The sequence below is a fragment of the Lissotriton helveticus genome, chromosome 2_1 (genome assembly GCF_964261635.1).
Source record: "Lissotriton helveticus chromosome 2_1, aLisHel1.1, whole genome shotgun sequence".
In the NCBI taxonomy this organism is placed as follows: domain Eukaryota; kingdom Metazoa; phylum Chordata; class Amphibia; order Caudata; family Salamandridae; genus Lissotriton; species Lissotriton helveticus.
The window spans coordinates 768780218-768803998 of record NC_136059.1 but is presented as its reverse complement, the minus strand read 5'-3'; the positions used below and the strand labels follow the sequence as shown (position 1 = coordinate 768803998).

At 46.1% G+C, this 23781-nt stretch overlaps 1 protein-coding gene across 1 annotated transcript in view; it reads right to left on the bottom strand.

The window, feature by feature from the left end:
• The window catches only part of FER (FER tyrosine kinase), a 1039778-nt gene that overhangs the window by 35770 nt on the left and 980227 nt on the right, over positions 1–23781 (bottom strand). Inside the window, exon 18 of the mRNA XM_078675464.1 lies at positions 4820–4942. Coding sequence (XP_078531590.1) covers positions 4820–4942 — 123 coding nt within the window. The remainder of the gene's footprint in view (positions 1–4819; positions 4943–23781) is intronic.

Genomic DNA, 23781 nt, shown 5'->3' with positions numbered 1-23781 from the left:
TGACCCAAGCCAGCATACCCCAATGGCATCAGTTCAACCCTCAGGTCTCCTGTTAGTCTACATGCCAGGCTGCTCCGAGGCCTGAGTCCTCGCAGGGACTGAGGGAGCCCGTGGCCTCTCCACCATGTCGCAAGACTTTCTGCCGGCCAGACAAGGGTGTCCGGACCGGAATATTTGTATTTTTAGGCCGGACTAGCAAAAGCCAAGCCTTTGTTTGCACAAAGTCTGTAACAAGAGACGCGTCCGAAAAGCTACTATTCTTGTTCCTCTTAACGTGGTTTCAAAAGAACGAAAGCGCAACGGAGACCTCTAAAGGTGATGTGGGAAGTCTGTCCTCTGAAATGTGAGTTTCTGCTCGGGGAATCCGGGCTCTTTTAGGAAGTATATATAGAGTGGAGTTTAAAAACCATCTGAGCGCCGCACATGAGCAGAAAATGTATTTATTGAATCTATACAGAGCCTTTTCTAAGTAATGCACAACCAGATTATAAAGCAACGGACGAACTTGAGGTGGGTAAAGGGTGGCCAATGTGACGGGTCTAAGGGGAACCCCGAGATTGGCACCCTTCACCCGCGCACGGGTACCTGTTCTGACCCTTTACGGTATGGGGGGGAGGGAGCTGGCACAGTGAGGGCCGCTCCTAATCTTTGGTTACGCATTTCACCCTCTCTCACATTGCACCGTGATGGGTTCTTTCAATCTGCCCCATCCTGCCTCGGGCTGGCTTCAAAGTGTCCATGAGAAGTTCTCCTGCTGCCAGGGGGCAGGTGGTTTGCTTTGCCCTGCTCTGCCCAACAAGCTTTGTTTCCCCCCAGACACCATAAGAGGCCTTAATCCTTTGCGCGAGCAGAGTTTCTCGGTCTCTCGCACTGGTACAAGTTCCTCTCTCAGACAGTTTCTTTGTTGTGTTGTCATCCCTAGCGTGTGTGTCCCTCACTCCATAAGAGACCACAGATCACCGACAAGCGCCATGCCTTTGTCAAATGCCCAGGAAGGCTAGTAAGGCGACGAAGATTTGGGGAAACCGGTTAACTCGCGCATTATATGCGCAGAGCCGTGGTGTGACCCAGGCTCGGGTGTTGGGTGCAACAGAGAGCTATCGCCCTGAGCTGGTAACTCACGGGCATTCCCCAAAAGCCAAACACTAGCTCCAGATGAAGGGTAACAGTTGCCAAAACTAAATTAATATTAGTAAACAAACAAAACTAGAATAAGTTATTTTAAAAAACGCTTCGGGGCTGAAGACGGTAATCTTCTCCAACAGTGACCCAGGCCTCCCTACAGATGGGACGGGGCCTACATCCTTCACCGGGGCTTGGAGACGGTGAGATCTCGACTCGAGAAAAGTACTCCATATAGTTACGCACACCCCTTCGTCTGACAGGCCTTTGCTGCGCCTTGAAGCAGGTTACCCCAGCACTATACAAAGACACCCAATAATACAACCGGGGCGAGGCTGCAGGAATCTGCGGCCTTTCCGATACACTGGATGCGATCGGGCAGTTTAAACCATTATTGGAGAGGTCAGGAAGTAAAACTGAACCTCGAAAATTGGAAATAGACCCCCATAATATTTCATAAAAGACCCCGCACTCTCAGTTCACGTGCTAGCATAACCCTGCCTCACAGCGTAAATCGTTTTTGTGCAGCATCACAGCACAGCGCGTGAAAGCGCTAGGTGCTGCGAAGGCCCACTACTCACAGGTAACCGTGGGATGAGCCCGACCAGGGCAGCCCCAGGTGTGTGCTTGGAATGTGCTGTTTGTTGAAGCACAGCACATCCCAGGGTGATATGGAACAAGGGGCAGGCTCGGGAAAAATTAAATTCGCCCGTCGGGCGCCCCAGGATATAACTACAAACGTGCGGGTGAATTCTAGAGCCCAGCCCATAGCACTTAGAAAGAAAGTGGGACACAGATCTAGCCTCCTATTTATAGAGTTGTGTAGCTCTCCACAACTACCCACGCTGAGGACACAAAGCTGCACGGTCAAGACATTCTACGATAATCGACAGCTCCCCCCAACCAATAAAGTTCACCATTCTACAACTATACAGCACAATTAACAGAAAAATAATGTGAACCTTTTTGCCGCCACCCTCGGTGCCTGGAGGTTGAGGGCGATCTCGCTGTCTAGTGAAGTAGTGAGCAGCCAGCGGAATCAACCCGTAAACCCAGCCAGTACCTACCGGATCACACGCTGAGGGCCCCGGGAGAATGAAACACGCCAGAGAGTGCTGCGCTTGCAGAGCGTGTGCGCATTACGACTGAATGAAACACGATGGAGCGCGACGCGCTTGCACATAAAAAAAAAGAACGTGAAAATAACAAGAAGCTTGCGAGGACGGAAGGGAAATGTGCACATCGCTTGTTCACGGGAGCGTTCACAAACCCCAATCGCCAAAAGCCCTGCGCGTGCCCCGCTCTGTCCCACCTCCGAGGCAAGTCGGCAACAATAAGTCTTGCTGGCGACAGCGCTTCACGCTGCGTCGCCAGGTGCGAGACCTAAAAAGAGGAAAAGCCCCTATAGTCATGGCAAAAGGAAAGAAGACGTAATGATCATCAGTTATATAGGTATACTGTTCTCACAGAGAGGAGATTGGACATCACATATGAACACTGACAATTTAAAATTTACTACGACTATTAATGCAGTTTTTAGTTTTGGCAGTAAACCTATCAAAGAAATCATGAAATTATACAAAAGCAAATTACTTCCAGTTCTGCTGTATCGGTTGTTCTGAAAGCGCAACCGACACACCTACTTTTGCGGCCCGCAGGTCGTCCTCTGACTCTACTGATAAGTCGAGAGTTGCAGCAGAGAAAGCTGCTGCTTGAGTGCTGTTTTCTTTGGTGCCGGTTTTAGCCACGCAACATGGATCTGTAATTCTGGGCTTGCTTTCTTTAGTTTGTGAAGCTTGTTTTATGCGCAGGGCTGACCTGCTCATTAAACAAGCTGAAATTATTGTAGAAACAAAGCCCAGAAACAAAAAAACGATATTGTAAGGATATGTTTTGTGCTATTTTGATAATACAGGCACCTTAACTAAACAAGCATTGACAAAGCCAATAGGTCTAATTTATTAGATATATTGACATTGGCAATGCTTTTTAGCATCCTGTATATGAAGAATAGCTCAAATAATAATAAAAAAAGGTACTATGACATGGCAGTCTCGTCATTTTGCTAACATGGATGCTTGCGCCTACAAAATGAGGTGAGCATTTTTTTCTTTTTATTTACAAATCCAAGATGGACTAGTAAATAAAAGGTGCATGACATGCACTTTTTTGTTATTGCACTAATGTGCTTTATGGAACAGGGCTAATGTGGCTTAAAAAAAAACCAAGCAAACGGGGGAGTGAGTTGGGGATGGGGCGTGGCACTGCGTAGATGCGGCCCTCAGGCACAACTATACAGTACTTTATGGCCCCCCAGAAAATTTTTGAGTACCCATGTACTATATGGATCCCCAGTTTGGGGTAGGACAAACTGTAACTCGCTACAGATACAGGAGAACATCTTCTTATGTAGGCTCCTGGATGTACCAAGTTTGACCCCTTCCTTTATGGTACATAAATAACTTGACATCATATAGATGGAAGATGCCGTGAACCTTAACATACTGCGTAGGTGGCATAGTATTTGGTCGAAAGAAGGTACTATGTTCACTAGGGACATCATAAGGGATTGCTGGGACTCGAACATCATGAAAAAATACCATTGCTTCAGCATATAATGATCTATTATAATATTTGGAGGAAATCCTTGCCATTTAAGAGCCACACAACATTTTACAATTTAGTAAAATGAAAATAAGATCACTTTTAGTGGGGAACAGGGAGGCCACCGGAGAGTCCCAGATAAGACTTATGGCCACAGTGGACAGGTATTGAATGGCTCCTTTTCAACAAGGGATACAAAGCTACTTATGTGTGAAAAACATCCTGGACAGATTTCTGCTAACCAGACTACGTCTAGGCTTGCTTCCCCAGTTAGTGGCACTCCCTAAATCGGATTCGTGGCTTTTGAATCTACCAAGGTGCCCATGCGATGGAAAGGCTAGGCAAACAACCATTCACTTTATGATGTTTTGTAAATGTTATAAAGATATACGATCTTACATATTGCTAACGCTTTTTTTGACACAGGGCCTTATATACCATCATTTAATTTTCTTAAAGATTTGTCAAATCCCCTAATATGTTGTACTTTCCTAGTTTTCATAAAAAATGCCATGCGAAGGCGTATATCCCTGACTCATCTAGAATGCGTACGTTATGAAGATAGCTGCATCGGTGACTGTACCAAACGATGATTTTAGAATTGTACTGTTGATAGTATTTTATTGAGTAAAATAACGAAATGTGTTTTAAAAATCTTCAGGAACATCTATGCGTAGTAGATTTGGCGTTCCCTCTTGATTAGCACTGTAAAACCCTGAATATGTGTTGAGAGTTTTTAAAAGAAATGTGTTTTCATAAGTGGAGATTTTTATTTAGCGGAATGGGATAAACTGTGATTATATTCGAATGTTTATATGAACTCTTTGCACTGTAACCATGAATTATTTTATGGGGATATTTTATAAGATGTTTAACTGTTTATTGTACTGTGCTTCGATGGATTTGCATATAAATCCGAATAACGTTTTTGAATCGAATCAACAGATATTTAGGTCCCACAACTTTCAACTGTCGCCAATAGACACTGATAGACAACCTTTTAAGAAGTTTGGGCTTGCCAGAAGATTTATAATACATTAATCAACACTGGCATGCCAAGGAATTCCAATGAAGTACTGAGATATCAACTTACCTTTTTCAACTTGCTCCCGTGCTTGCTGGTTAGTCATTCCAGGATACGGACAAACTCCTAAACTAAAGGTCTCCCAGAGTAGAATGCCAAAACTCCAGACATCACTCTCCGAGCTGTATCTCCCTAGATAAAACAAAATTGCAATAAAAATTATATAAACGGTTAGTGAAAATACCAGTTTTAGGAAACAAAGTGCAAAATGTAAATGTTCACCTGTAGCCATCAACTAATTACCCTGTTCTATATCGAGGCAGAAACTCTAACCACACATAAAATATGGAAATATTAGAACACAATAATTTACTTCTTTAGTTGGTCGACTGTTTAAACTATATTATAACTACTAAGACAATCAAGCATTTGCAATGCAATTGGTCTCACCTTTGGGACCTTATATGTATTTAGCTATGTTTTACATATAGAGCAGATTTCACAAACATGTTGAGAAATCTTATATACATTTAAAAATAAAGGACTGAAAGAAATATAAAAAGACTGAATAAGCTCTTTTGTTCACATGCACTGCTCTATATGTAAAATATTTTGGAATCTGTAATCAGTGGCACCAAAAGGCAACAGGTGATGAGAAGTGTGCACGAACTATCCATCTAATAGGACTGGAGCACAGTTGTGAGGTGCTTATCGTTAAAGTCCGTTTCCTAAGCTCTCATTGGATTTCTGTATTTAGCTATGCAGCACATTAGCCTGGGCGCTGAAACATCTACTGTTCATTAACATTGAAGGAAAGTAAGCACCAAACTGCGTGACACAGAAGGTATGGGAACACATGGAGAGAAATATTGCCTTTCAGCAGGAAATTGTATAGTCCAAAGCTCTGTTTTTAATATAAAAGCAGGGCCTTCGGTGGTCATGTCACTGAAAATACAAGATTTGATAAAAAATATTGTCGTCTACGGGTGCTCGTGGAAGACAATTTCTATGGACTGGAATCTAGAGAATGCTAAAGTGATTCTGGTATTTCACTGACCTCTGCTGGTCGTTTTCTATCAAGACAGTTAAATAGAGGCAGTTGAACAGAAAAAAAGTCCTTACGCGGAAGCAGACAAGTCCTAGGGCTGATCTCCAGAGCCCACAAAGCACATACACATATAAGTATATACTAAAGTATATACAAGAGGTCTCGAATGCTACACCTAAAAACAACTTCAGAATTGCTGTCCATTCACTGACACATGGATTTTTAAGATAAAAGTGTAGGTCTAGACTTGTAGTTCTAGTTACACTAGCGATTTAACTGTTTGTATGCCAGAGGCGTAGTATGCTATGGTCCCTAATGCCAGCAAGGAAAAGTGCTCGATTGTCACAGTGCTGAATAGTAAAGGATAGCCATTACTAGTGTGCAGTAGGACCCGCATGCACTTGAACACTGTTGCCACTGTGCCAGCTGCACTATGAATACAATGCCCCTGGTGTGTCCAATAACCAGACAGCGGATTGCGAGTTGGTTTAAGATTTAAGTGTCAGCTCTTTGCTGAGTTACCTTGAGACTGACCAACTGTACCATAACACTTTCATTTGAGTTTCAGAGCAAAAACATTACAAGAAAAGCTGTATATAGAAGACAAAACTGTACAAAAGGACAAATGGCTGGGTGGTGGCACAAAGCAAAATTTAATTTAATGCGGATGATGAGGGAAGACCATGATATGACTTTAAAAAATCTTGACAAGTGGGTTTAAAGGTCACCGGTAGGGAGACAGGTAGAGGAGGGGAAGGTGGAGAGGGAAGGTGATCCGAGCCACTGAGGCTTACTGCTCATGCAAGGAATCTTGTGTGACGTGGCGGAAAGTAGGTAGCGTAGGTTGTGGAAGTAAACCAATGAAATGGGGAAGAAGGTAAAAGGATCAACAGTGATACTGTTCACAGATATTTTGGGAATAGTAAGGAGGCAGAGGTTGGTGGAGCACAGGAGTTGAGGAGAAGCATGGTAGGAGGAGGTTTCTTAAAAATAATGGGACATTCCGTGAATTGACTTGAGCACTAACATATGAACCATATACTGTGCCCCGTTTCTGGTGGAAAACCAGATGGCCTGCTGTAGATGAGATAAGGTGAGTTCATGTCAAGCAGGAGTTAAGAGCATGTCAGTAACAAAGTTGATAACTTTATCAAAGGGAGGAAAGGCACCCTTAGGGAGACCCTTGAGCAAGATGTTATAGTGGCTTGTACTTTGCTTATAAGAACAACTTACCTTCAGTAACAATTTTTCAGTTTGATACTTTATCTATCTGCAGATACATCACCTTGTGAATATTCCCCAAGTGTCAAATCTGATCTAAAAAACATTTAAAGCAGTACTTCTGAGCAGCAGTAGGCAACATCGTGCGGCTCCTCATAGACATTGTTCCGCTCCTGGACTGATGAGCAGAGCTGCATATAAGCGCCACCCATGTGAGCTGATTTCAGTTACTTTTATACGCTGTCTGTGCCCTTATGCACAGAGCCTATCAACAGATTGGCATGACCAGTGTGCAGATCTCTACTTTTGGACTTTTTTAGATTGATAAAGAGCCCAGTTCGCAGAACGACGAAATAAGAGGGCCAGCAAAGAACATGTGGTTAGATAGAGGGTCCAACAGAAAGATCAATACTGAATGTAACTTGTTCTTCTGATGGATACTTCTAACCGCAGGTTTCTCACCATGTGAATAGATATCATAGCAGTACCTCCCTCCCAATGGTGGATCTGTGAACTGGTTTAGACCAAAAAATCCAGTAGTACGGAGCAGGCAAAATGCCCCTCTTGATGGAACTGATTGTCGAGGCAGTAGTGATTTGTGAACGTTATGTACTGCTGCTTATGTTGCCGCCTGACAAATGGCTAGAACTTGTACTTCACATGCTACCGCAGTTCTGGCAGCCTTAGATTTTGTGGAATGAGCCCTTAAGCCCTCGGAGGGGTGATTTTTCGTTAGTGTATAGCAAATCCTTATACAGAGAACAATCCACAAGGTGATTGTCCATCTTTGCTCTACCTTGCCCTTCTTTCACCACATAATCCTTAAAGAGCTGATTGTCCATTCAATATTATTTGGTGCCATCAATAGCGATGAACTATCTATTCCTTGTTGGAGGAATGAGGTGGGGCAACAAAAAATGGAAGGGTATTAACCCACCCAATATGAAATGGAGTGACCACTTTCCGTAGAAAGGAAGCCCAGGTCCTTACCACCAGCTTATCTGGAAGAATATTTTATAAAATGGATTGACAGAAAGAGCCTGCAGCTTGCTCACAAGCCTCGCAGATGTTATGGTGATGACAAAGTCTGCGTACAATGTCAGAAGTCTCAATGGGCAACTATGCAGCAGCTGAAAAGGTTGCATATCAAGAAAGTGAGAACTAAGTTTAAGTCCTATTGTCGAATCACACGGGTTTTGAGGAAATATATGTTGCAAACCTTTCAGAAACAGGTGATTAAAATAAAGCGGACTGATCCTGCAAACCGCAAAGAAGAAGAAAGAGATGACAAATATACTTTAATAGTGCCCAAATCTAGTCGTTGTTGGGCCAAGTACAAGAAAAAAAAAAAAAACATAAGACAACTTGGCTAGCAGTGGGTCACTCGGTTTGGTACCACACCAAGCCACAAATCTGTCCCAACGACCGCCGTACACTTTCTTCATAAATCAACTACCTGCGTTGTTCAGCAGAGACAATGTATTGGTTCTGAGATGCAACAATGCTGTAGTGCGTGGTCCTGATGTGTTGGCGTAGAGAATCCTGTTCATGTGGCTTACGATGAGAAGGCAAGTGTTGAGAATGCAAGGTGCAGTGGAGACAATGCGTCGGTTCAGATGAGCTGTGAAGCAGTGATGCAGAGGTTTGTCATCAACGTGGGGGCTGCCGTTGTCAAGGGATGAGAGGAGCTTGTGTCACGGGAGAAGAATTGCGCAGTGGCAGTTCTTAAGGCGATGTGTCAGTCCCAAGATGCGGATGCAGCACCGATGCAAGTCTTTTACGACGGGTCCAATCCGCGCAACAGGGACGATGCGTCGGTTCTGCCGAAGATGTACCGCTCAGCTGAGGAGATGTGTCGGTTCTGCTCAGGGATTCTTTGCACAGCAGAGCAAGTCTCTCTTTCACTGGAGAAACACCTTAGGCCCACTTCCAATGGTCCAGGACTGGGGAGGCAACACATGGCATGGCAGACTCACAGATGGCAGAGTCCTTGTGCCAAAGCAGGTAAGTCGGAAGTCTTCTGAAGTCTCAGTGACATATATCAAGAAGCCAGACATGCTAGTCCTTGGAGTCACTCTGGGTTCAAGTGGTGTAAGTCCAGTCCCCTCACACAGGCAAGAGGTCAGCACAGCAAGGCAGGAGTAAAGCAAGAACAGGCCTCAGGCAGAGTTGCAGTCTTTTTAGCAGTGCAGCAGTCCTCCTTCCTGACAGTCTCCACCGGTCCAGAAGTGTACTGAAGTGATGGTGTCTAAGGTCCACGACTTATACCCAGTTGGGCCTTTGAAGTGGGGGAGACTTCAAAGACAGGATGTTTAAGTGCACAGAGGTCATGCCCCTCCGGCCCTGGCTCCAGACTCACTACAGGGGAGCGTGTATTCCTTTGTGTGGGGCCAGGACACAACCTATTCAAGTGTAAGTGAGGCTGATCCCAGTTCCTCCCTCCAATCCTGCAAGGATGCCCCATCAAGTCACACCTAAGCTCCCATTGTGTGTGGCTATCTAGGGGGAACACACAAAGTCCAGCTGTCACCCACCTCAGACATATGGTCAGAGACAGGCAGCAGGCACCAAATGGCTAACGTAAGAAAAGTGGCATTTCCAAAATTGTAATTTAAAATCCAACATCACCTTAAGTTAGGATTTTAAATTAGGATTCCAGAGACACCAGACTTGGGGGGTGGGTCTTATCTCATCCCAATTGGAAATTATACTTATAAAATGTAATAAGGTAATACCAGTGTTATCCTATGGGAGAGATATGCCTTGCAGTAGTGAAAAATAACCCAGCACAGTTCAACCCATTGCATTCTGGTAAATACAGTACACTTACTTCAAAGTTGCTGTAGTTTTTCACCAAAGTTGGTACAGGTATTGCGGTTAATTCTAGATGTGTTTCTGGGTTTAGCCTATCATCAATTGAGAGCAGAAGTAGAAGAGAGCAGAAAAAAGTCACCCAAGGTTGAGGAAATGCTGCCCAAGTCTTCACAGGTAACAGTACTGTAGGAGAGTAGGGTCTGCTTCCTATGGTCACCTCCACTTTTTGCTTTTGCTTTACTGGTTTTCGACTTCGATGTGGCTGTGGGCCTGCTAATCAGACCCACAGCCCAGATGCACTCTCTCTAAATTCACACCATGTACTCTAGGTACATCCACAATTGGGAATTGGTTCACCTTGTCAGCCCCTGTAGAAGTGTACCCCCTAGGTACTCAGGGCATAGGTGTAACCAAGACCTACCACGGGCTGCAGCATGTATTATGCCACCCCTGGCTAGCCACTCAAACTGACACAACTGGCTGATCACTCAGCTGGGGCAAGGTCGTGTAATCACCCTTGCTTAGGTATAGTATTCCTAGATCTACCCCTATATATAGACACACAGTAACCTATAAGTCACTCCTATGGCAGGCCTTAACAATCCTGGAGGCAGAGTGCTTGGTTATGTGTGAGATGGTGCTCTAGCATGAGCTGAGCCTGTCTGCAGCTTGCGGAACCATGTCCTTATAGCTGTTCTATGATATCACCATACCATATACTCTTAAGTGCATTATAATCCTCGCGGTTGAATGCTAACTTTGGTTTGGCTTTATCTAAACATGTCGTGTAAGGTGTCATATGCTTTGGAATACTACCCCCTTGCCAATTCTGGCGACGGGGTAGCATTCCACCCTTCCAGAGGGAGAAGCCATGTTGCTGCTGACTATCCCGGTTAAAGTTAACCAGAGCCCCAGCGTCACAAAATGGACACTGCTGCCACAGACACAAGTCTGACCTCCTGCTGCTGGGAGTCCTTCCAGTCATGGAGGTTTGGACAATAGGTTTCCTGCCTGGAGAGGTGCGAGCACCACCCCAGACAGAACTTTGTGTATTGGGACAGGGAGGGCTGAATAGATTGAGACACTGCCTGAGGCACACTAGGTGCTTCATGCATACCCCGGTTCAAACCGGTTGCTGGGACACTCCAGCCCCAGCTCTGGCGCGAAACTGGACTAAGGAAAGGGGGTGTAACCACCCCCCTTCCTGGTCCCACCCATAGGAGGGACCTAGGAACGAATCCAGACCCTTTTAGCTGTATAAAGGTAGTAGCTGTGTCCCTAGACTTTAGATTTGATCCTGAACTGAAACTTGACACGAAACTCTGGACCTTTGACGTTCTGCTGAAGCTGAAGAGTGAAGAATCTCCCTTGTGGCCAAGGAGTGACCACCCTGGGCAACCAGGCACCATCCAGCAAATCAACAGCTTGCTTTGTCGACGTTCCCGCCGGAACCTGAGCACAGAGTCTGACAAGCCCCAGACTTCCAGACCTCTCTGACCCTCTCTTCACGACTGCAGCATAGCTGAGATCCGTGGAGGCGACGAGACACGTGGGACCGGACATCTTGGAAAGCCTGCAACTTGCTAACTGTGCAGCTCCTGAGGTATCCTCGAAGCTGTGCACTGGGGATTGAGAAGCCCCGAATCCGAGCTCCACCTGCACCGAAGATCAGCCCTCCACACTCCACGAGTTCTGCGTGGGGCCCTTCTGCTTGTGTTCTGCTTGATGCGCTGTCCGGTTGCTGGCCCATTGGCTAGCAGCCTCTGCGACGACAATCCTTTTGAATCACCTCGCTGGTGTGGTTGCCCCAGACTGGCCCTTGCCTCCCTGCAAAGGTGAGGCCCCTCAGACCTTGCTGGTCTGCATCATAAGCCTTCTTTGTATCCTGCGTGGGTTGCCTTTGCCAAGGCTTGTTGACTTCAATCCGGCAGTCGACCCCTCCATCTGCGAGAACCTTCGTGGGACAGCTCCTCTACAGCATCAGGTCGTCCTCGACGCCTCCTGGTCCGCGTGGCTGAAGAGACAAGCTTCACGACAGCACCTGATTGCTCCTCGACGTCGTCTGGTTCCTTCCTGGTTCCACCCGGTCACTGGCTAGTGACCCAGACTCTGTCCCTTCTGCTTTCAGGTCTTCTTCATCCTCTATCCACCCTTGGATCCACCCGGACATCTTCCTCCTGGTCATCTGCAGCATCTTTCTTCACAGGCTCCATAGACTTCAACGGCGAAACCCGACACATCTTCACACCTATGCACCCGCTTCCTGTGGGTGAGGTAACGCGAGTACTTCGGTGCTCCCAAGGGTATTGACTATCCAAGTGTCTAGGTTTTTAGTTGTTTCCTTCTAGCTAGACCGGAAGTGTCCTAAATCCTTCTTTTTCTAACTTCTAAGTTCCCATTGACTTAACATTGACTCTCGCGTGTGTGTAAAGACACTGCACGCGCCACCTGTGGGCCTCCTACTCCTAACCTAAGGTTCAGATAGTGTAGCCCCAGCGATTCTCTAGGCCCTAGGCCTTTCCTTTTCTCCAGCCGTGGTTCTTAAACCACTTACTTAATATATGGTTTTACGCACCCCTAGGGCCTAACTGTAAATTGTGCTATTTAAAGTGTTTCTAAGAGTAACTTGTTATGTGCCTTTGCCTCTGATCTCATAAAGAGTTCAGAGGAGTGAGTTAGTAAATAAATACATATATATTTTATATATATCCTGTGTGGTGTCCTTTCATTTGGTATTCAAGGGGTTACATATGGTAAAACAGCTGGCTTTACACGCCCTCATGAGTCTTTTAGCCTAAGACTGTTCTGTCCACGCTACCACTAGGATAGCTGGTCTATAAGGTTGACTTACAACCATCACCATAAGGGTTGTTTGGACTGGTGCAAGGTGCTCACTAGAATAGTGAACATCATATACCAGGCCAACTTCTCATAAGTACCACGCCACAGGTGCATCCCAGGTGAGCTTGTCATCTCGATGGCTCAAGGGAGCCTTTTAAACACAAGGGGGGAGAAGCACACTACCACCTGGGATGTACCTGTGTGCCTGTGGAGTGGTACTGTTACTGCTAAATGAGTAAAGAAAACAGCTGGTGGAATATTATTTCTGGTCTTTGTGAATAACTTGCAGAATAGATTTTTGAAGAGCTAAAACAGACACCTTAGCTAATATTATTCATATAAGTGGAACCACTTGTAGTGGTCATTTTTTACTACTGAATTATAGTGCCTAGTCACCCTACTTGGGTCCTTCTGCACTATAGAAACATGACTGACTGACTGGCAGACACAGAGTGAGTAAAAACATCAACTAGGTTAAAGTAAAGCCTACAATGTCAAATAAAACATAATTGTAAGACTTTTTCCCTGCTAGTAAAATGTCCATGGTCACATTTTATAATTACACTTACCACCAGTTTCAACCAGAGTGATTAGCTCCCTCCAAACAAGACAATTTAATTTGCCACGAGTCCTTCCAACCTGTTACAAATTGTGTGCAAAATAATTAAAATATACCTGCTTCTTTATTTGATATGCTATTAAATTTAATTGTTTCCCCTTCCCAAGATCTCCCCTGAATCACACTCTGAAGCTTCTTACATCGATCTGCGAGCAACCACTCAGCTTGTGTCTGCCTGGGGTATTTCTTCATTCACCACTTTGGTATGCCTGTGGAGTACTTTGGCCCGCAGATGTAAACCCAATTTTGCAGGATCAGTGTCTTTATAAATGTGCCCGTCTCTACTCTATTGAACACTCCGTTTTTATCCACTTCTAAATGATCTTGCTGGTCAAAGGGTAAGCTTTAAGGATGACCGAGTGAAACTTAATGAGCATGTCTCTCTCAGCTCGTATAGAGAGAGACTCCCCCACAGTATTTAATAATGCTTAGCAGAACACCCTTGCATATTGCATACTATTTTCTCCTTCCACTCCCTCTTCCAAAGAACTCTCATGAATTTTGCTAAGTGCACAATATTTTCCAAGTCTTCAAAACTTACCCTCGCCACTCAGCATTCGTCTAACAGTACAACTGCTTCTTTTGTTATTGATTGGACCGGCATAAGACGTGAAAGTAAATGTCCACTGATATTTAATCTCCCTCCAATGCAAGTGACTTTTTTTTTTAAACGTCTGCAGACCATCTGCTAATTTCTCACTAAGGCTACTAACTTCCGAATGCAAACCTTCTAACAGTTTCTGAAAGTCTTTTTTTGATAATCTGAGATGGTGCTGGTGGGTATGAGGCACACTGTTTTTGAAGAAAGATAGCTTAACTTTTTTGGGGATTTTAGACTGAGGAATAAATCCTTGCTATATACTTAGGGCAAGTTATTTTTAACAGAACTCTGGTTTTTCAGAGATTAGTAAATGGATCAACAGATTATTTTACATCTGTGATTAAAAAAAGATAGAATCGTTAACTATGTAGCAACACAGCAAAATGTTAAAAAGAGCAATGTATAAAATAAATTAATGGACGGCAGCACGTACATTTAATCTCCAGGTTGCAGTTACAGACAGGATGAGTGATGGACAATTCGGTATATATTTCATTTTTTTCTGCACGCGATATGTCGCAAGGGAGGCTGGTGCCAGAAAATAAAACGACGAAATGAAACTCGGAGCATTACAAAGGGTACTTTTCAATAATAGACCTGTGATGTGCAAATGCCAGGGAAAACGTGAGATTAAGTAACGCATACATCCATTAACTTCCTGTATACTACTCAAGCGACAGAGCTAATATAAAGAAGGTGAAACAGGATTTATTATAGAGCGTCCCGGAGCTGAAGCTTCTAGGTGAAGGCAATTAGCTTTGAGAAAAGAGGCAGGTTTCTTTTGAAAGCGCTGTTCAGATTCAGCTAGGCGGACGTCTAGGAGAAGGAAGATTGTTCCAAGCTGAGGCGCGAATCCTGGGTGCTTGGCAAGCGCCAGTTAGAGGAACACACTTTCCTGGCCGGAATATAAGCACGTCGTCTGGACGTAAGGTACTGTGGAAAATGACAATGTATATGTACATAAGCGGCGTTCATTTGTGTTCACCATACCCCTCGCTGTAAGCAGAACGAATACCGCGAAGCACTGACCGCATCATCCCGCAAGCATAGACCCATGCACGCACGTACACAACAGCCATTTTAGGCACCAAGGCCTCTCTGCCCGTTTGTTAAAATCCCCAACACCCCCCCGTTGAACACCCCTCTCTCTCATGCATAGGCCATAAAACCCTCTCCCTCTGCGCGACCCTGCTCTAAAAGTGACACCCCTGCCTGACCGACACCCCCTGCATTCCTCCCAGGAACACCCTTCCCCTCTTCTGATGACCCCCCCCCGGCTGCACCTGGCCTCTCGACCCGGTCCCAAGTCATAAAACAAAGCCTCATGGATGTACCCCCCCCTGGCCCCGCATAGCAAAACGTGATACACAAACTGAAGTGCCCGATCTTATCGCCTGCCCAACCTTAGATCTGACCACCCCTCCCCCCCCTCTTGCCCTCGTGTCCTGTTGGAATGTCCGGCTGCAAGATTACAATCACATGTTACATTTGGGAGGGGAAACGACATCCGAGCGACAGGTATGGGAATAGGCCTGAAGCTGGGATTCCAAACGTGCCTTTTCGTACTTCAAAGTTTCTTTATTGCAATAAGGAATGTTTGTACATCATAAACCTGTGTATAAAAGACGGAGCCTCAGAGAAACTTGTTAGAGCACCTCCTGAAGACATTGTGCGCGTGTCCGAAATGACAGGCTCTCCTCATGAGAAATAAAAATCTGTTCTTGCACTCCCGCTTCCAGCGCCCGTCTCTTTATTTGGTAACTGATCAAAATGGGAACTAAGCGGCGTCTTGTGCCAGCAGCCTGGGCATCGGTTGTAATTTGGGCTGTTTTTCCTCAATTGGCGCCCAACGTGGGGCCCATCAGCGACATAAGGTCCGGTAAGAGAGGTCCAGACGATGGGGTGAACATCTGAACGATTGGAGTATACCTGCCTTGAGAGGGCCCTCGTCCGGCTGCCGATTGAATGAACTTCACCGATTCCGAACGGACCTCTCTCAAGCGACCTACTGTCCTGACTGGGATCCCACAGGAATGCTGCGGTAAAAACATGGAGTAAGAGAACGATCGGGCGCTGGAAAGGGAAGGCGAAGAACTGTCCACACGGTCCGGTCCGGGTAAGGTTAAGTAGGACGTCTTTACGTCTGATTGATAGGATGACTTTATCCATCTGATTGATTGAGTAATTGATTGTTTATATTGGAATCGGTATTTAAATACTGGTATTGTTCATTGATTGGTTCATTTAGCCTTGGTTGCTACTTGAAGTATTGGTTCTCTTTGAGACATTCTCTGTTTGCAAACAGCGACGAATAGGAACGTTCCTCTCTCTTTGCAAATAGTGAAGGATAGGTAATGCGGACTTTTGTCCCCCATTGTAATCCGTCATGCCTATTTTTCTCCCCACTGATTGATTGGTTGCTCTGTTGCTCTTTGAGACATTCGCTGTCTACAAACGGGGAAGAATAGGAATATTCTGTCTCCCTTTGCAGATAGTGAAGGGTAGGTAATGCAGACTTTTGTCCCCCATTGTAATCCGTCATGCCTATCTTACTCCCCACTGATTGTTTGTTATCGATTTTTATCGATTATCGCTCTTTTGAGATATTCCCTGTCTACAAACAGAGAAGAATAGGAATATTCTGTCTCCCTTTGCAGATAGCGAAGGATAGGTAATGCGGACTTTTGTCCCCCGTTGTAATCCGTCATGCCTGTTTTTCTCCCCACTGATTGATTGATTGTCTGGACATTTATTGTTCAAGGAATAGTTATTTTGAGGTATTCTCTGTTTGCAAATAACGTGGAATAGAAATATTCTGTCTAGTCTTTGCAAGTAGTGAAGGGTAGGTAATGGGGACCTTTGTCCCCCATTGTAATCTGTCATGCCTATCTACTCCCCACTGATTGGTAAACTAGTTCCACCCGGACCATTTATTAGAGGTAGATCATCTGGCTCAACCGGAGGGCGCCCCTAATAAAAAGGACATACGTAAAATACGAAGTAATCACCGTATCCTGTTAACAGAAACTTTAGCACGAAACACACTAGAAAAGGAAGGAAAAAGAAACCGAGCAAAATCAGTAGGCCACTGATGAGTTTTTTTTGTGTGACTTCGCTAGAAATAAGAAAACGTTAGAAATAGCCCGCAATAAGAAACATGAAAGTGGTGAGAGAAGCCAAGCTTGACATCACGGCAGCCACGAGGTAGCTAGGCTCCGCCGCCCCTCACTGCCCCAAACATGTCTGTCCCACCGCCCGCCACGCCCAATAACGGTAACATAAGATGGATACAAGTCAGCAGACACCTACCCCCATTCCGGAAGCTCCCGAAGTGCAACAGGTCCACGGTTACGCCCATCCGGAAGACGAGGCCTCGACACGTGCAGAGCGGGGCCCGGCTGGCCGCCATCGGCCGGAGAGGTCGTGGGGTGGATGGCCCGGAATGTACTGGTCTTCCCATCCTCCTCTTCTGGCGCCTTGCAGGCCACGGGGGGGGGGATGTCTTGCTTATGCCTCCGACCCCCCACCCCTCTCTCATCGCCTGGTCCGGCCATCACGAATGTCAGCGCCAGGAGAAGGCGTGGGGTGCACTGGGAGGGAGAGGCGGCGCGGACGAGCCTCTCCCACCTCCCCAGGTGGAGGCCCCTCAGCTGCACCCCCCAACGCTCCACTCACCCGACAAGGGTTCGTCCACTCTTGCGGTGCAGCAACGCTCCACTCACCCGACAAGGGTTCGTCCACTGTTGCGATACAACGGCGCTTCGCCCGAACCAGCTGAGTTTCTCCCACTCGTGGGAGATTGGGCCTGGCGTGCAAAGATGGCCTGGTCGCTTGTCAACTAGAAAATGAGTCCCCCGTCCAGAAGCGTTCTCCTCAGCTTTGAAGATTCTACGAGAACTGCAGGGGCCCCAGACTCCCGCGGGCCCCCCGATGAGGAATGACTGCCATGATTGCCCGCGGAACGACCAAGATGTGGCCGCGGGGCGTAGGCGCCCTCATGCTGGCGCCAGCCTCAGTTTGAATGACCCAAAATCCTGCAGACTACCAAGTTGATCAGTTCTGGTGGAACACCAGTATGACCCGGTAGGAAAGATTGTTGCCTCCCTCCCCCCTTTTGACTGATGGTTCTTATCGACGGCCCCTTCTGTTGCCCTTTAACGAAACTTTTGGACTGCCGAAAGAGGCTCTGGTCCAACCATGAGTTGGTGGAGACATTTTGACTATACCTGGACCTGCCTGACCTCACCCAAAATGGCGCCGGTACAAATGAAACTCGCAACTCCCTGTTGTGTTCCGGTTGCTCAGCCGTGATATCATGAGATATGTATGCAGTTTTTGAAGCGCATGGCGGGAGGGGATGGGTACTGATTGAACATTCAGACAATGAATTGATATTAAGTTCTGACGCGTCATTGATTACCGTATTATTGAAAGTTCGAATTTTCGACACTTATGGTACTTGCCCACAATGAATTTTCGATATGATTTTATTGCACTTGTCGCACCTTTATGAAATGAACGACCACCGACTTCCTCAAATAAATATCCAGTCTGCACCGTGGCCGGCCCACGTGGTTGTAGGCCCGTATTTGTGCGCCAACATTTTTAAATAAAGGTTTTAGTGAAAAGCAAACATAGTTGTAGCGCTTAGATTGGTAAGTTTCGAATAAATGGCCACTGTTTCCGATATAAGTAAAATACAGGTGAAATGAAGCAACTCGATTACTTAAAGGTTAAAAAGCAAAGTACACAGAAATATTGCAAATGTGAATGGTCCAGGTTTGTTGTGTGTGTGTTTTTTTTAATATTTTTATTTTTGTGCAACGTAAAGCAATCGATAAAGGTCCCGGTATTTAGCCTTTACTTTATGTGCCACATGTATCAGGGAAGTTGTTTCAGATGTCCCTAAGCCACTCCGAAGGAATGCCACCTAGCCCCTCTAGTTTCCGTGCCTGATGAACAAAAACGACCCTGTGCCACTGTAGACCATCCCTCCTCTTCGAAGGAGAGCACGAGTTCACCCCCCCACTTTACACTGACTGCCCTTTGGTTTGACCCTTCCCTACACACGATCCGTAATACCGCACTTGGGCGATCTATGCAATACACAGTCCATCAATGATTATCTCTCCCGCACTACCGGTCCCTCTGGGCTTAAACGCCGAGATGAAAGGGACTGCATCCCGCGGAGATAGGTCGAGTATGTGGTAAGTAAAAGCATTTTCTGGCTTATGCGCGCTGATGTGTTTTAAAACGCTGCCCCCACCCCTTCTTTTTCTCTTCTTTTCTGCAGGTCACATCGGAACGTCGACTAAAGTATGGAGAAGACCTAAGCAACACGCCATGGTTCCGCACGGAAAAATTGTATATTGTCTATGGGGACTGCCCCTGAGAACGTGACGAATTTGTGTGATATGAATGCACGCGTGTATGCCCTGATGTGTATAGCTCGACTGAATACACGTTGCACACGTTTGGATTGATAAGAGAAATGTTTTACGTATGACTTAAGTGATGATTGAACGGCCGATGGAATGGGGAAAAGGGGTCTGAACATGGTGCCTATACACGACGAACAAACAAAGATATAGCTCTCCCTTACTTAGAAACGCCTGTCTCTCTCTCTCTCTGAACCCAGCGACTGGGAGGGTGGCCTGAAGCAGAAACTTGGCGGGTTATTGCAGTATGACAAAATATGACTCCAACCGGCACCCCAAATAATGCAACCAAGAATGACGTGCACCCATGAGTAAATTCATACGGTAACTAAATAGGGAAAGGTTCTGGAATATTCCGGGGTGAGGTTTACCCAAGTACCCTCCTCCTGGAAGACTAGGAATATTGTCAATGTTTAAGATTTACCACCTCCTTCTTGCACCCTCATAGACATGAAACTCAAAGCTGCCCCATTGTTCTCCCGACTGACACCCTCCGTTGCCTCAGCCCGGATACCCATTCGCTAAAAATGATTCGAAGATCCCACCGTGAGTATTAGCCCGACCAGGTTAGTTCCCGAACAATTGACAAAGGTGTAAGTATTTGCAACCAAGGCCACCAGCAAAGGCAGCCAGATGAATTAAGTAGGATACTAAGGATGCGCAGCATGCAGGAAGAAATCTTTTTGGCCAAGTACTGTTCTATGTTTTGTCTTGGATTTTTGTATATAATACATGTACTATTCCCCCCCTCCGCCTGAATTCAGGTGTACGTAATGTATGGATCTACGTCGTCCCTCAGCCTGTGTTTCTATATAACTTGACCCCTGCTGTTCTGTGTTGTGTGCGCACTAAATGGCCTATTATTGTACACGTTTCTCTCTCTCTCTCTCTCTCTCTCTCCATGTCGTACGTGTACCGAATAGTTTGTTTAAAATGCGGACGACTCTCTCTCTCTCTGAGGGCCCCCCTGTTCCCTCTTCCCTTTTGTGGTAACGTTGTGCCCCGCCGGCACAAGCCTAATTGGTTTTTGAACACAAAGGTGTTCGGCAAAATTGACAGAAACTAAAACAATTGTAATTTGCCATATTACTACCTCTCCTTTCTGTAAAATGATGGAACTTGAATTGGCTAAGAAGGAAAGGACGGGTAAGACGACTGATGTCCCCTAATCTGGCCTTTTTTTTTTATAGGGGGACTATATGTCAGTGGCCTTCTGTTCTCAGTTCGTTAGAAACACAATCCCCAATGCCCAGATTGCCCCACCTCTCTGCACCCAAGTACGGATGTCCAAAGCGTCCTCGTTTCTCCCGATTGACCCCAGCTCCATATCCCGAAGTATAACTGATGACCCTGATTAACCGTTGCTCCCCGAGAAAAGAATGTTTAACCTCTGTCCCTCTCTCATGATGATAGAAGACTGCCAGGGCTTGGGTTAGAAAGACGAGTCTCTACCGAAGGATCCGATTTCGAGTTTAATGGAATACGCAGTTGATAAGAGTCTGACTTCTCTCCATATACGTCATAAATGAACGCCAAATAGACTTAGTACAAACTCAATAGAAATGCCCGCATACATACTCCATAGTGATAACTTCTGACCGTGACCGATGAACGTATCCCCAACTACTTAAGATTGGGGGCGGAATTGAAATGTATAAATGTCTTCTCCTGCCAGTTCTCTAAAAGCTTGTTTTGTACCCATTCAAAGATACACAATCACCGGAGGAAAGGGGCCGGACGTGACGCACAGCCTAGCCGCAGATCGTGAAACACATGTGACCTCGACCAAAGGTGGAGCCGCAGAGCAACGAGACGCGGGACGAGGCACCACTCTCAAACACGGAAAATGAAAGGAAAGAGGGCTGCCTTGAAGCCCTCTGCTTGCTGACCCACGTGTGCCAGAAGTCCCCGCCCCTTTGAGCCAGATTGATGGGCCTGCCTGCTCGTTATCCTTTGCTCCCTTGGTTTGTCTCAAAGATCTGACCCCACTCCGCCCTCTCTTCCCTCGATTATCCGACAACCCCCCTTTTTTTTCACATGGATTTTGACTCAGAGAAGAAGAACAGCATTTAGGTAGAATAGGGTTTGCCACGGAAGGAGAAAGAAATGTAGGTGCTCAGCATGAGGCACCCTTAAAAAGATTAGTTAGGAAACAGGACTGTGGTCTAACAGCTGAGGACAGATCGCACCCTGCGACGTGTAAGGATGGATCCGAGCTGGACCTATAGCTCCACCGCCGGTGCTCAACAGCGCCAACGGAAGAAAACAAACTACTAGAGCCTACCAGTAATGGCTCGCTGCTAAAAAGACACTGTGGCGAAGACCCCCCCTCCCCTTTTTGAACTTTCTACCCCCCCCCCGACTACTTGCTTGTATTGAACTGAATTCCTCCCTCAACCACTTTGTATTGCTTTCAAAATGTTTCATCGGTCACTTTTAACTGTACATTGATATCGCCGGAGAGAGAGTCAGAACATGGTTCCATAATGTGTCGGAACATTTCCTTGATTGACTCCGACTGAGTTGTATACCGATCTCTAGACTCGTATATATAACACGACAAATGTAAATTCATATGTATTGCGCCTCGTCTATCGCATCGACTGCACATGGTTATATGCAATCCGCCAGTATTGACAAACGCTATTTCATTGACCACACATGGCTATATGTACACCCCGTCAGTTATGATAAACACGGAAATGAACTAACTTATGTTAAAAAGCGGCGACTGTGGAAAATGACAATGTATATGTACATAAGCGGCGTTCATTTGTGTTCACCATACCCCTCGCTGTAAGCAGAACGAATACCGCGAAGCACTGACCGCATCATCCCGCCAGCATAGACCCATGCACGCACGTACACGACAGCCATTTTAGGCACCAAGGCCTCTCTGCCCGTTTGTTAAAATCCCCAACACCCCCCCCCCCCGTTGAACACCCCTCTCTCTCATGCATAGGCCATAAAACCCTCTCCCTCTGCGAGACCCTGCTCTAAAAGTGACACCCCTGCCTGACCGACACCCCCTGCATTCCTCCCAGGAACACCCTTCCCCTCTTCTGATGACCCCCCCCCGGCTACACCTGGCCTCTCGACACGGTCCCAAGTCATAAAACAAAGCCTCGTGGATGTACCCCCCCCTGGCCCCGCATAGCAAAACGTGATACACCAACTGAAGTGCCCGATCTTATCGCCTGCCCAACCTTAGATCTGACCACCCCCCCCCCCCTCTTGCCCTCGTGTCCTGTTGGAATGTCCGGCTGCAAGATTACAATCACATGTTACATTTGGGAGGGGAAACGACATCCGAGCGACAGGTATGGGAATAGGCCTGAAGCTGGGATTCCAAACGTGCCTTTTCGTACTTCAAAGTTTCTTTATTGCAATAAGGAATGTTTGTACATCATAAACCTGTGTATAAAAGACGGAGCCTCAGAGAAACTTGTTAGAGCACCTCCTGAAGACATTGTGCGCGTGTCCGAAATGACAGGCTCTCCTCATGAGAAATAAAAATCTGTTCTTGCACTCCCACTTCCAGCGCCCGTCTCTTTATTTGGTAACTGATCAAAATGGGAACTAAGAGGCGTCTTGTGCCAGCAGCCTGGGCATCGGTTGTAATTTAGGCTGTTTTTCCTCAGTATCGGAGGCATGTTAAGAGCAAAGCAAGGTGAGTACAAGTGTGTTAAACTAGATGCGTTTAATCCATGGCAACCAATGGAAATAATGGAGGTGAGAGGAAATCTGAGCTTTAAGCGAAGCTTGAAAAGCAGGCAAACAACTGCATTTTGTACCACCTGGAGCCTGTTGACTTAATACTGGGGGAGTCCAAGATATAGTGCATTTGTGTAGTCCAGCCCGGACGTGATGAGAGCTTGAATGACTGTTTTCCTAGCTGGAAGGGATAGAAAGTGAAAACACTTTTTCACAGTACAGATCAAGCCAAAGCAGGTCCCAACCACGGAATTAACTTGGCGTTAAAAGGATAACCGGTTATCAAACTTAAACCCTCGGTTTTTGACCACTTAGGACTGAGGGTCTAAGAGGGAGGGGGGGGGGGCACTATCCAGCGAGAAGGCCTGCCAATCCGCAGGAGAATTATGGCCGAATAAGAGAACTTCCGTCTTATCTGCACTGCACTTTTATTGGTTAAGGCACATCCAATGGAAGACAGCAGCTAGGCATGGTTTTATTGAATCTGGTGTAATATCTTCTGATTTTTTTAAAGGCGAAGAGGAGCTCCGTGTCGTCCACATAAGAATTTATATATATATAATATATATATAAAAAAAATACATAGTTTGGCACCAAAGGATTGCGCCAGGAATGCCAGCAGAGAAAGGTAGACGTTAAACAGCAGGGACTGAGCCCTGAGGAACCCCAACTGTTAGCCCTTTGGATCCTTGAGAAAAAGAGGGAGTCTAACCCTCCTGTTCTCTATTCCGTAGA